Source organism: Nematostella vectensis, chromosome 14, assembly GCF_932526225.1.
Source record: "Nematostella vectensis chromosome 14, jaNemVect1.1, whole genome shotgun sequence".
In the NCBI taxonomy this organism is placed as follows: domain Eukaryota; kingdom Metazoa; phylum Cnidaria; class Anthozoa; order Actiniaria; family Edwardsiidae; genus Nematostella; species Nematostella vectensis.
The window spans coordinates 9,064,439-9,077,462 of record NC_064047.1 but is presented as its reverse complement, the minus strand read 5'-3'; the positions used below and the strand labels follow the sequence as shown (position 1 = coordinate 9,077,462).

The 13,024-nt window shown below is 42.2% G+C and overlaps 1 protein-coding gene across 2 annotated transcripts in view; it reads left to right on the top strand.

Annotated features, from left to right (window-relative positions):
* LOC5509913 (protein dopey-1) overlaps positions 1–12,986 on the top strand; it is a 29,692-nt gene extending 16,706 nt beyond the window's left edge. For both annotated transcript variants that reach the window (XM_048721599.1, XM_048721598.1), the window contains exons 16-27: positions 309–569; positions 1,214–1,611; positions 2,155–2,584; positions 4,700–4,903; positions 5,536–5,634; positions 6,310–6,516; positions 6,935–7,287; positions 7,894–8,164; positions 9,369–9,497; positions 10,129–10,292; positions 11,168–11,377; positions 11,695–12,986. In XM_048721599.1, coding sequence (XP_048577556.1) covers positions 309–569; positions 1,214–1,611; positions 2,155–2,584; positions 4,700–4,903; positions 5,536–5,634; positions 6,310–6,516; positions 6,935–7,287; positions 7,894–8,164; positions 9,369–9,497; positions 10,129–10,292; positions 11,168–11,377; positions 11,695–12,019 — 3,051 coding nt within the window. In that variant the 3' untranslated portion in view covers positions 12,020–12,986. The remainder of the gene's footprint in view (positions 1–308; positions 570–1,213; positions 1,612–2,154; positions 2,585–4,699; positions 4,904–5,535; positions 5,635–6,309; positions 6,517–6,934; positions 7,288–7,893; positions 8,165–9,368; positions 9,498–10,128; positions 10,293–11,167; positions 11,378–11,694) is intronic.
* Positions 12,987–13,024: the final 38 nt, after the last annotated feature.

The following is a 13,024-nucleotide window of genomic DNA, read 5'->3' as shown; positions in this document are numbered from 1 at the left end:
CAGGAAAAGATAATGAAGCGGTAGGCAGGTCACGCAGCGAAGTATAAAGTCACGTGATGTACTTTAAAGATTGCCAATTATCCACTCCTTTAATTTATTATTATTTTATTTATTTATTTGTTATTTTTTATCATTGAAAATACAGCGGTTTATTCGTAAATAACAATCTGATATGTTATTGACGATATTTGATTGAAAATATCTTGATTACTTGCTTGAATTAGCCGATGGAAATGGATGCTTTGTGTGACTCGCCATTGAACGAGAGCATAAAATGGCAGCGTGATGACATATCACGTGATTTCTAGGTCCAAATGACCAGTGCGGAGGTGCTGACGTCAATTGTCTGGCAGCTCGTGGAAGTTGTTCGTGAGACTGGCGCCGGCTTCGGACCTTTTATCAGCGACTTGTTTACACGATGTAAGGTACAGAAGGCCCTGCTACACTGCTTGGTGTCCACGCTGTACGAGAGAACGGGGATCAACGTACCTACCGCCGGGGCTGATAACGGACCACACCTTAAGCGCATTGACGGCGGGAAGACGGCTTCACAGCTACGAGGGTTACAGGTTAGACTCATGCCATTTTAATTTTCAAATAGTACCGATACACTTACGAATTATACCGAAATACTCCCGAATTGTACCGGGTCATATACGGTTATCGAGTGACGGGTATCGAGTACCAACGAGTCAATCACAAATAGCCTCAAGACACTGACGAATAGTTCCGAGTCAGTCCCGAATTTTTACGAGCTACTCACGAGTAGTACAGAGTCATTTAACAATAGTTCCTAGTCAGTCCCGAATTTTTACGAGCTACTCACGAGTAGTACAGAGTCATTTAACAATAGTATCGAGGCACTCCTTTATAGTACAGAAAATACTACCGAGTGCCGTTATTTCTATGTTTTACAAGTTACTGTCGGATTTTACCGAGCCATTTACGATTGGATTTGAATCACTATTAGATAGAAGTAATACGAGGAGTCACTTCCGAATAGCGCCAGGTCAATCCAAATAGTACGAGTGGTAATAGGTCAATCCGATCGGTCTTTTATATGTTCACAAACTACATTTAGAACCACTGCCTACTCGAACTGATTTGTGTCTCCCTACAGAGCTGAGCTCGTTTTAGCGCGGTTCTACTATTGAGTTTCAAATTTACTGGTGTTTACGTGTTTTGTGATCATTTGTGGTTTTCTCTAAAATAGGTTAAGCTGCTAAAGCTTCTTCAGGCGATATTCGTCCTGGAAAGCAACATCGAACTTTCAGAATCGATCACCAATGACAGCATCACTAACGTACCAGCAAGCCCCGCGAAACTAGAAAGCGAGTCCACGATACATCAGTCCGCTCAGCGGTACATTCCAGGCCGGACACTGGCGCGACAGAGCATGCTCCTATCAGCGGTATTACACGGGCTCAAGTACGACGACTATGACCTGCATCACGAGTGGTTGCAGTTCGTGATCACGTGTTTGCCTCACATGAAGGGCTCGCTGAGCACGTGGGTAGTGCGTGTTACCGAGCAAGTAGGGCGCATGCTCGAGTTTCAGACGACCGCTTATCAGCCTTTGTGGAAACACGGGAAAACTGGCAAGGATCAAATGTGAGTTGTTTAATGTGTTTACCGTAGAGGGAGAGGGTACCTAAAAAGGAACGGGGCTTTAATGTTCCGAATTTCAACCAAGCACGCGTGGTTCACTCTTTGTTGGCGGGATTATGTTAAGAGAAGCTTAGCGGCTTTAAACAGCTATTATGATCTTTGATATATTTGCACTATTATGTGGGATGGAGGGGGTTTAGAAGAAGAGGAGCTTAATGGAAATTTAAGGTATCTCCTTGAGAAATAAAAAGGAGAAAGGAATTGTTTCAGAAAAAAATGCTATTAGCCAAAAATTTTGCTTTTTCTTTAAAGCAAATCATTACTCTCACTATTCTTTTTGACTTTTTTAATCATCAGTAAATTATTATCCTTGCTTCCCGTTTTTAAGTATTTAATCATTACTTTTGTCGACAATCAATCATCGATTCTTAAGGCAATATGAAAATTTCTTTTGTTTTCTCATCCAATTATTGCTCTTGTCTCGTGATATTTTTTCAACCAATCGCAAGCTATGTTAATTCTCTTGACACTAACCTTTTCTTTCAGCCAATCAATGCCTTCGCTGCCACCTGACTACATCGCTTCGCTCCTTGAGCACATCGGTACGATCTGCCACTTTTGCCTCCTGGACGGCGCTCCTTCATCCCCAGGTCTTTCTCTCCTTCCTCGCACCACACCCTTCCCATCAACCACCTCGGCCGCGCAATCAGACACTAGCCAATCAGGTAGCAGCTCGTCCCAGATCTTCAGCAACTTGCTCCATGCCTTCTCGGTCCAGAGTGCCCCATCGAGTCTGGTAGCGAGTGTAGACGGGCCCAAACCCCTCCTAGGAGCACGCGAGGGTCTTCTGAGTATACTGCCATCTTTGTTGTCAGCGGTGTTTACTGTGTGGAATGCGTGGAGCCCACAAACTTTTGAGACAACAGGACAGCGGTTGCCGTCTGAGAGCTATCTCTACCTCATCGGTACTCCAAAGGTGGGATACTAATATTTAAATATTTGTTTATATGCTTTGAGATTTAGTGGGCTATGCTTCTTTTCTGTGGGTGCTGTTCATGTTCTTGTTGTTGTGTTTGCCTTTTAGTTGTGGTAGTGCATTTTTCACAAAGGGGCCGGCCATTTGACTTTTGAGGGGGGTGGGCTGGGGTGGGCTTTTTGAGTGCGCAGGATATTTTTTTCAAAGCATTTGGCGTGCAAGAAATTTTTTTACCGATGCAGGATATTTATTTTGGCCACCAATTGGTGCAAGATATTAAGGAGTATCTACACTGGTGTGCCGTCTGCAATCGTGCAAAATGACGATTTTATCATTGGCAATGTTTAGTGACAGAAATTGGGAACAGCACTCGTGTAGATGAGGAAACAATGACAAGATCATTGTTACGCTCATTAACCTAACATTGCCATTGGAATGTTGCTGGCGTATCTACACGGTCAATGTCCATTGTCAATGAAAATTTACCAGTGAATATTTGCAAGCGTAAACGGCACTTAAGAGTTAGTTACATGTTATGGAATCAGTCTGTGTTCACATTAAGGTGTCAGTTCCATGTAAAGCGCCTCGATATAAGCGTTAGCTCCATACTAGCATATGGTAACTAAAATACACTGATAAACCCCTTTGCAGTGGTTAAACCCTCTGACCTTGAACGATGAAATTACAAATTAAGAGATTTTTTTAGGCTGAGCTTTATGACATAAAAGCATAAAGCTGTAGACATAAGTTTTTCAGATGAAAATATGTGTACGGGTTAGTTTTAGTAAAATACACCAAAATCTGGAAATCGACTCTGCCAAATTTTCGTCTTTAATAAGACTTCTTCTGACTGAAGAAGGTGAATCGTTACAAGCTTATTTACATCAGAATAGTGGCGCGAGACGCAAAAACATTACAACTGACAAAAACGCGCATTTTCTAGAATAGCGCGCGCTATGGATAAAAAGAATTTACACATCTCTACGTGGGTTCCTACTACAAAAAAAGTCATCACTATTAAGACCCCGCGGGTAGATAGACTTCAGCCGATAAGCCCACTGGCCTTCCCTTTCCCTAAGCTGAGCCTCAGAGTTACACTTATCTATAAGTTGTACCATAACATTATTAAAAAAGACCTAAATGATGATCGCAATGAAAATGTTGATAGATAAGGTCATCCTTAACTCTTTCACTGACCGGTAAACTAGGGTGCTTATTTAACCTACTTTTATGATTATTTAAACGCTTCCTAAAACTATTGATAGTAGACCCTACGTATTGCTTGCTACACATAGAGCAAGTAATTAGATAAACAACAAAATCTGAGTTACAGTCCAAGTCAAAATTAATGACATATTTCTTATTAGTAACTGTACTGCGAAACTCCCGCCCTGTCTTAAGAAAGTTACACACCCTACACCTTTTACCGCCACACTTACCACAACCTCTAACCTGAGTACTATCCTCTTTAAGAGAGGAGTGCACCAACATATCCTTTAAACTCCTAGGTTTCCTATAAGCCACCATAGGTACCCTACCAATAGCACCCCTACATCTACTAGAAGATTCTAGAACTGGCTGTAAATTACGAAGAATACCAGGTAAATTAGGTAAAGCTGGATGAAAAGTGACTAAAAAAGGTACACGATCATTCTCACCTTTACGCCTGTCTTTCAATGTGTCGTCCCTAGGAATACGTCTAACCCGGTCAACTTCCCTCCCCACAAACCTGCTGTCATAACCCCTATCAACTAAATAACCTTGTAACTCTAATACCCTCTTTTCGAAAGAAGAGTCTTCCGAACATATCCTACGAATACGTAGTGCCTGCCCAAAAGGAATGCCTTTCTTACAAGCAGACGGATGACAGGACGTATGAAAAAGATATTGATGCTTATCAGTAGGCTTACTATACAGATCTGTAGATATTAACCCATCCCTAAGAGTAAGTGAAACATCCAAAAAAATTACCTGACTAGTGGACCACTCAAACGTAAATTTTATAGTTCTATGTATAGAGTTCATGTTAGTTTTAGTAAGTAAATCTAGTAGCAACTTTTTTTTTCCTTTTTTGAAATCATACCACCCAGTAATCTGAAAAGGTTTTGCTTCTAGATGGTCCGACACCACGTGATGCAGTTGCTAACGCCGGTTGCTATGCACCACACCATCGTGTTCCTGGCCTCCCTGGCAGATGTCTGGCACCAGAGACGCCGAGGTGACAGCCAGGTACAGACGGCAAACAAGACCAGCAAAGTCGTGGTCCCACAGATATCTGAAGAGCAAGTGGTCGTGGTCGACATCGTATACGGTCTAAAGGTGCGTCACGCTATCCTGCCTGCTTGCGTGACCCACAACTTTCGTGTCCACACTGGCGTGTGTTACTGCTTATCACTCGATCTTAACGTTGTTGTGCGTGACACCGCCGTTATCAATCACATTGTGCTTCTGTCTGGTGTCACGCAATCTTCTGTACCTATTGTCTTCCATGACATTTTTGTGACACTTTTTCTGGATGATGTAACGATTTGTGACGCTTTTTCTGGATGATATTGTGTGACATTTTTGTGACGTTTTTTTTCTGGATGATATTGTGTGGCATTTTTGTGACGTTTTTTTTTCTGGATGATAATGTGTAATTACATTTGGACTGAAAATCGTGACAAACTGTTATGCCATATTTTATTATTTTTTTTGTCACGCAATCTTGTCACGCAATATTCAAAGTATTTTGCGTTAAGGATAGACTGCCTTTGTGGATTAGTTGTGGACCAGTTGAATGAAAATCAAACCAGTTTTAAAAGGTTACACAAACCAGTTTTAAAAGGTTACACAATCTCTTTTAAAAATATTATTTTTTTTCCTTTGCCTTTCATGACCCGTCGTAGTTTGGCATTTTGTCAGATATTCTTGTGAGAGAGTTTCTCTCATTATTGCTGTTCTTACAACAGGCACTATCGTTTGACAACACCATCGACAACATCAAGCAGATAGTTCGTCAAGTGGTCACAAACAAGGACAAGAGTACTGTCACGCACACTGGGCTGGAGGTGAGTCACGCAACTTAATTTGCCCCCCTTTGATACAACTACAGGTATTCAAAAAAAAGACAATTCTGTTACTAAAACATCAGATATCCCTTTTGAGGAAAAGGTTCTGTCAAGATTTGAGAAAACTGTGACCTACGAATGGCTCTTTTAGCAGCCCCTGCGGTCGCGTGCTACCGTGGCCACCAATACAAAGTTTTAAAAAGTTAGCCAATGAGGATGCGAGAATCACTGTTTTGATTGACACGGGTAGGGTTTCGACGTGCTATCATGTGTGCTTTGTCTCGCTGGCTGGCTAGAGAGAAACACCCTCTGACAGCCGACATGTTGTCATCCCAGCAAAATACCAAGTGTGAAAAAGCATCCATTTCCATCGGCCGATTTGGGGAAGCCAATGCGATATTCTCGATTGAATTTGGTAAATTAATTAATAAACTTTGTTTTGGGGTGGTTATTCCAAGATTTTAACACATTATGTGCCTTCCAATACTAAATGAAAACAATAACAAATGGGTGGCTGATAAGGGCACTTGAAGCTCTTGTCAAACAGAAAGCGCATTTCACGCATCCTAATTGGCTTACTTCACAAGAATGTCAAGGCGCTAGCTACCGTGTTAGCGACGTAAGCGTTTCCATTTTAGCAACGTCTTCATCATGTTTGCTTTGCTTTTCGGTCAGGTGAACATTCTCCAGTTCTTTTACTACTACATGCAGCGAGCCACGCAAAGTCAGCTGACCAACTCACGCGGATCACTGATATCGCTGATGAAGGAAGGACTACAGCTGAACCAGCCCCCCGCTCTCTTTTTGATGCTGGTGATACTGCAGTCTTATGTACAGCGGTTACCCCTCCAAGAGGACAAGAAGGCTAGAAAAGAGCTTCAGGTCAGCCATTTTGTTTCTTACCCTACACATGGCGACCATTAACTTCGTTTAAAGTCAAAATTAAACTGTGGTGAAAACCTGAATGTCCTTTTAATGTGAATTATCCAAGACAATTTGCTAATGCATACAATAACTGCAAAGTATTATGGATTTTTACCTGTTTAATGCAAACGTGAAGCTTCTAAAAGGCTTTTAAAAATTATTGTTTATCACGCTGTTCGCGATCTTAAAAACGGTCCCAGACCCTAACGTTTTAGATTATCACATGTTTCCCGCGCACTCGCCCTTGGTTCTTCAAGACCAAGAAAGATCCTTTTAAAATAAACAATACTTAAAGTTCCAAGTGTTTTTTTTTCAAACCTTTGCAAACTTAGTGCAACTTTATTGCATGCGCTAAAGTCTTCTCTCCCCCACCCAGGACATCACGCAGCGACTCATCGAAGCGTGCAACACGGTCGCAGGCTCCTCACTCGAGAAAGCTGCCTGGTTGAGCCGCAGTCTCGCAGTTATTCCACAAATAGAGTCCAGTCCAGACCAATCCAGCGCTGTCGAGTCCGAGTTTTCCGAGCTCTCCGAGTCTGAGCCTTCAGTGCAGCCTCTAGTTGCCGGCGCTAGCAGCGGCAGTCACTATAGTACCCAAGCCCTCACAGTGCTCTCGGAAGTTCTTGCGTCTCTTTTGGATATGGTATTTGGAAGCGAGGAGAAAGATCGCGTGACAACCATACTGACTAGCGTGATGTACAACGTCACGCCGTATATGAAGAATCACGGGTAACGGGATTAGGTTATAATACAACGCTGACTTAATCACAACCGTACAAGCTTAACGCCGTATATAAAGAGTAACGGTTCGTCCTACTTACATGTGCTTTCAGAAGAAAAGAAACAAGATTTACATTTTATTTTGTAATATTCAATTGACTTCACCGAATCGGGAATAACACTTTGTTCTTCGGTTTTTGTAAAAACCGCCGACCGAAAAACTAATCAAGCCTCTCTGATGCAATCAAAAGATTGAAACTCTCATGTGTGATCTTAAATATGGTTGAAGTAAATGACTCGAGATTTGCTGAGACTGCATGATCAAACGGGCATGCGTGTGAGATTTATCATTGGCGCCAAGTTTCGTTTGCTCGATGCTTCATGGTCTTCTGATATTGTTTTGCGCGATGCATCATGGTCTTCTGATGTTGTTTTGCGCGATGCTTCATGGTCTTCTGATATTGTTTTACGCGATGCATCATGGTCTTCTGATGTTGTTTTGCGCGATGCATCATGGTCTTCTGATGTTGTTTTGCGCGATGCATCATGGTCTACTGTTATTGTTTTGCGCGATGCATCATGGTCTTCTGATATTGTTTTGCTCGATCTTCCCAGGCCTCGGAACGTGCCCAACTTCCGCGCCTGCTGTGCTCTCGTGTCGGCGTTAAGCGGTTATCAGTACATGCGTCGCGCATGGCGTAAAGAAGTGATGGAGCAGGTACTCGACCCAGTCTTTTTCCAGATGGACATCACGTGCATCGCTAGCTGGCGAACGATTATCGACAACTTGATGACGCAAGACCGAACGTCATTCAAGGACCTCATGGCCAAGGTCGCAGGTTTCGGTCAGAGCGCTGCTATCAATATCTTTGCAAACAAAGAACAGGTTAGTCTTCTCGGACTCTTTTTGGACATATTTGTATGGTGTTCGTTTGAGGTAACTTTAGTATGACTGTAAGAATACCCAGAATAACAGTTCACAAAGGGACTTCATACCTTGACTACTATAAAACCAGAAGTAAATACAAGGCAAATGTAAATATGTGAATGGGAAGTTAAAGCCGCATTGTCACCAGTTCACTTCCGGAGTCCAACGGAAACCTCGACCGTTAAAAGACAAAATAATCTATTAGAATATTTAACATGCCATCCGCTCTAAATTATCTAAATATTTTTCGCGATTTCCGTTAAAAGTCATCGGAGATTGTTACTTAATCGACCGGTAGTAAACTGGTGACAATGCGGCTTTAAGCGGTTCGTTTTACCTAGCTTAGTTCATATTATTTGTTGGTCAATCATGTAACGGTAACACAATGATACTATCCAACGGTAGAGGCGCGTATATTAACAATATAAATTAAGCAAGCGGACTAGATGACACTCAAAAAAGTTATGGCCTATGTCTTGACGTTTCCGTTGGGGCACAGTTTCGATGACAATCCGCCAAGTGATGATATCTTGCCAGAGAAATCCCTTATGACTCCAAGTTCTTCTCCAAGCCTACCGCCTGATACATTGTATAGTAACACCGGATAGTTCTGAATTCCACCGTACCCGCTGGACATAGACACTAAGGACACATGAGCCTCGGTTTCAGGAGAACTGTACTCAAATACCAGCAACATCATAAAGAATTCACAAATTTTTGCATTTTTTTTCTTAGCTCCAAGGGAGTGTTGCTGGTATGAGCAAAAACATTTTCCCCAATCGAGGCTCACACTGTATATATGCGTCCCTAGCCTCGGTTTCAGGAGAACTGTGCTCAAATACCAGCAAGATCATGAAGAATTCACAAATTTTTGCATTGCTTTTTTTTTCTAAGCTCCAAGGAAATGTTGCTGGTATGAGCAAAAACATTTTCCCCAATCGAGGCTCACACTGTATATATGCGTCCTTAGCCTCGGTTTCAGGAGAACTGTGCTCAAATACCAGCAAGATCATGAAGAATTCATGAAGAATATATATGTGTCCTTACTCTGTCCAGCAGGCACAGTTACTCAAAAGTGGCTCACAGGGAGCTCAAAACACCGCAATTTGGGTGCACAGTTGTTAGCACAGCCCCTTTAACTGCCATTTTATCTGCCACTCAGGAAATCGAGCAGCGCGCAAGTCTACTAAAGAAGTTAGCTTTCGCCATCTTCTGCTCCGAGACGGACCAGTATCAAGACTGCCTCCCAGAGATACAAGAACGGCTAGCGGAAAGCCTTAGACTTGCACAGGTTAGTTGTGAACAACACGTGACTCGAACTCTGATATTTCATTTTTTTATTAAACAACCCATGATCCAAAGCCTGATATTCATTTGACTCGAACCTTTATTTTTCGTTGGTTTATCAAACAACACGTGACCCGAAGCCTGTTATTTCATTGGTTTATTAGACAACACGCGACTACAACCTTGATCTTCTGTTTTATAACCGGAAATAGACAATTTTTTTATAAAACGTTATCACAACACTAGCAGGTGTCTTATTCAAGCTCGTGCGATGAATAAGAAGTGCCTACTTTGAGTAAGTACGCAGCTGCTTTGTTTCCTATTATCTATGCTCCACAACGAAGTTCTTTTGTCTCTATTCTTCTCGTATTTTGTGTCGAGGTGCGGATATTGTTCATTTGCCCAATCAAATTGCAGCTTGTAAGAGCTGCGTACTGACCCCCTACTTTCATTTGGTTTAAGCAAAACGTTGAACTTCCGGTTGCCGTAGGTCGAATTTGAAAGTTCCTTATTGTCTCATAGTATAATGTCAAGCGATTGCAACCGTTTATAGGGTCAAATACACTACTCGTGAGTGTAGGGAGCTGGCGTTTTTCTTTTATCACGATTGCATCACCTTGTTATGACTCATCTAGGTCCCCGTCCTCCACGAGCAGGTGTTCTTAGCCCTACGTGTACTACTTCTGCGCATGTCACCTCAGCATCTGACGTCATTATGGCCGGTCATGGTGTCCGAAGTCGTCCACGTACTGCTGCAGATGGAGTCCGACTTGTCGTCCGAGGGAAAGTCCACCTCAAGGTCGGTTTAAACAAAAAAAAGCAGAAAATCGCGTGTCATGTATGACATAGTCACACATGTTTTTTTTAAGAAGGGACTGGCGCTAAGAGATCACGTGACATTTGGATGGCAAATTCAAAACAAAATAAACACTGAAATGACAGCACCTGCCCGGCCAGAGAACAACAATCTTTAAATGGAAATAATCCCTTTCTGGCTTTAACGTAAGCGCTGGATAAGTTGCTTTTTTTGCTGTTATTTTGCCGCAAAAAGCCTAGTTTGCCACCCAAAAAGTCACGTGATCTCTTGGCGTGAGTCCCATAGTGATAATTTACGTGGTTACCAAACGTCAAGTAAAATGACAAATGGCGAACGTTTAATAAAAATGAAAAAAAAAAACGTGCACGTAAGGGTGACTTCGGTTGTTAGCCTGGATGTTCTTTTAGTGACTCGCGCTACCGTGCAAAAAGTTAGCCAATAAGCATAGGAGAATCAGTCTTTTCATTGACACAATCTGAAGCAGGAGGATTCCGTCGTCCTCTAATGTGTACTCAAACATTTATCTGCCTGGTTCAGAATGATCATGTTAATTATATAGTACGTATCGCTTTCTCATTGTTCACTTCCCGAAACTGTCAAGGTGACAACGGTAGCGCGCGTCGTATCAGATAGCGCGTTTCTCGCATCCTTATTGGCCTAATTCACAAAATTAACAAGGTGGCCACGGTAGCGCGCGTCGTATTAAATAGCACGTTCTTAAAGCCTTATTGGCCTTTTTTCACAAAATTGTCAAGGTGACCACGGTAACACGCGTTGCACTATAATCCACCTGTTTTTGTATGTTTTTTTACTGTACCGTATTCTGTGACAATCTCGTGACACTGATTGCGTTACAGCCAGCGTTTGATGACGTCAGAGGCACTTTTTGGTAATAACGTTGTGCATAACGTTACGTACAGCCAAGACAAGTGGCTTGGTCTCTACCTTGCTGCCTGCAAGCTGCTGGACCTCGCTCTGTGTCTGAGCAGCGAAGCACTGCCTCACTTCCAGATGTACCGCTGGGCTTTTGAAGGCGGGGATTCAAATGCTACCATGGTTACCAGAAGGTAAGCCCATATAAATAAGTTTTTTATGTCGGGGACTCAAATGCTACCATGGTTACCAGAAGGTAAGCCCATATTAGAAGCTTTCTAATGTCGGAGATTGAAATGCTACTTTAATGTTACTTTCAAGGGCGGACATATCTACTTAAGCAGTGTAAATTGTCTTTTTAGAAATAACCCTAAATAAAAATCAATCAAAAGTCCATCTATCTGTCAGTGTCTAATTTAGTTGCCTCGGAAACGGTCACCAAACAATGTATCATTGTTAATATGAGGTAACTCTTTAAATTCTCTTTATCCTTATGTAACCTTATTTTCAGCTCGAACGGTGATAGCAAAGCCGAGAAAATCTCAGTTTTCAAGCCCCACATTGCACGGCTCTGGAAGCTTCTGCGCAAGCGGTCACGACGGACAGCGGACGACATTGATAACCTCCTGCGCGCGCCGGACCGTCCATTGTTGACAATGTACCAGATCAAATCAATGGACCAGCTGCTGCCGTTCTTTCGCTGTCTTGTCAAGGCCAAGTTTGGAGGGCTCGTGGTGGCCTGTGGGGACAAACCCAAGAAGAAAACAAATCAGGGGAGGTTCCTGATAGAGAGAGTTGTCGAGAGAGACTTCCTAGAGCCCCTCGTTATGGAATAGTCATTGAGGGGGATGGGGGCAAGATGAAATACGCGCAGCGCAGGGGAGCCCCCTCTTGGTAGAGAGTGTTGTTGGAAGATACTTCGTGGAGCCATTTGTATGGACCTTCTGTCCAGGGGGGGGGGGGGGATAAAATACGCAGGGAAGGTCCCTGATAGAGTTGTCAAAAGAGACTTTCTTGGGCCACTTGTTATGTTCAAGGTGGGGCTCAAGAAGAATAAGATGTTTCGGAATCTGGTACGGATATTTTTAATCAAATTTTAGTAGGGGCGCGCACCTGGTCTAAGTCGTCATTCCCGCTAGAACTTCTCGATTGAAAAGCTTCATAACAATAAGAAAAAAAAAATCGAAATTAAGTTTGAAATAATTGTTGTCTAACAACACATATAGTGAAAAGACAACTAAATTATGACCGCATTGACTTAGCCCAGGTATGCTCGAGAATGTAGGCGACTTGATGCCTTGAAAGTTGTTGCAGACAACATTGTCTGGGGAGGGGGGGCGGTAAAATATCAGAGGGTGGGTGGGGGTGAGCTTTAGTTCTTGGGGTGCACTTTTGTATTAGGCTGCGATTCTCTATACAAGTAAATTTATAAATGGTCAAGTCCCACCGACCAGTCTTTTTTGCGTTCTTTTATATTGCTGGACATGTAAAGAATACTGATAACCAGTTCTGGTTTTATTAAAAGCACAAAGGAGTAGTTGTAGTTGTTCATAGATAGATAATTCCAAATTTTGGCAAAAATGATACAAGAAGAATGACAGTATATATACATTTTTGTTTTAGCTCCTTAGTGCTAAAATTATTTATTTATGTAATATCTTCATTAATTACAATGTTCTGTTTACCAGGGAAATACTATAAACACTCAAAACAGACGAGCACTAGATTTATAATTTTCGGAGTTAATGCCTTTTGGTAGGTGTGTATTTGGAATAAGAATTAATAAAACAATGTTTAGCAGCGTTTTTTGTTTCTTATTAATTAATGTTCATACAGTTCGC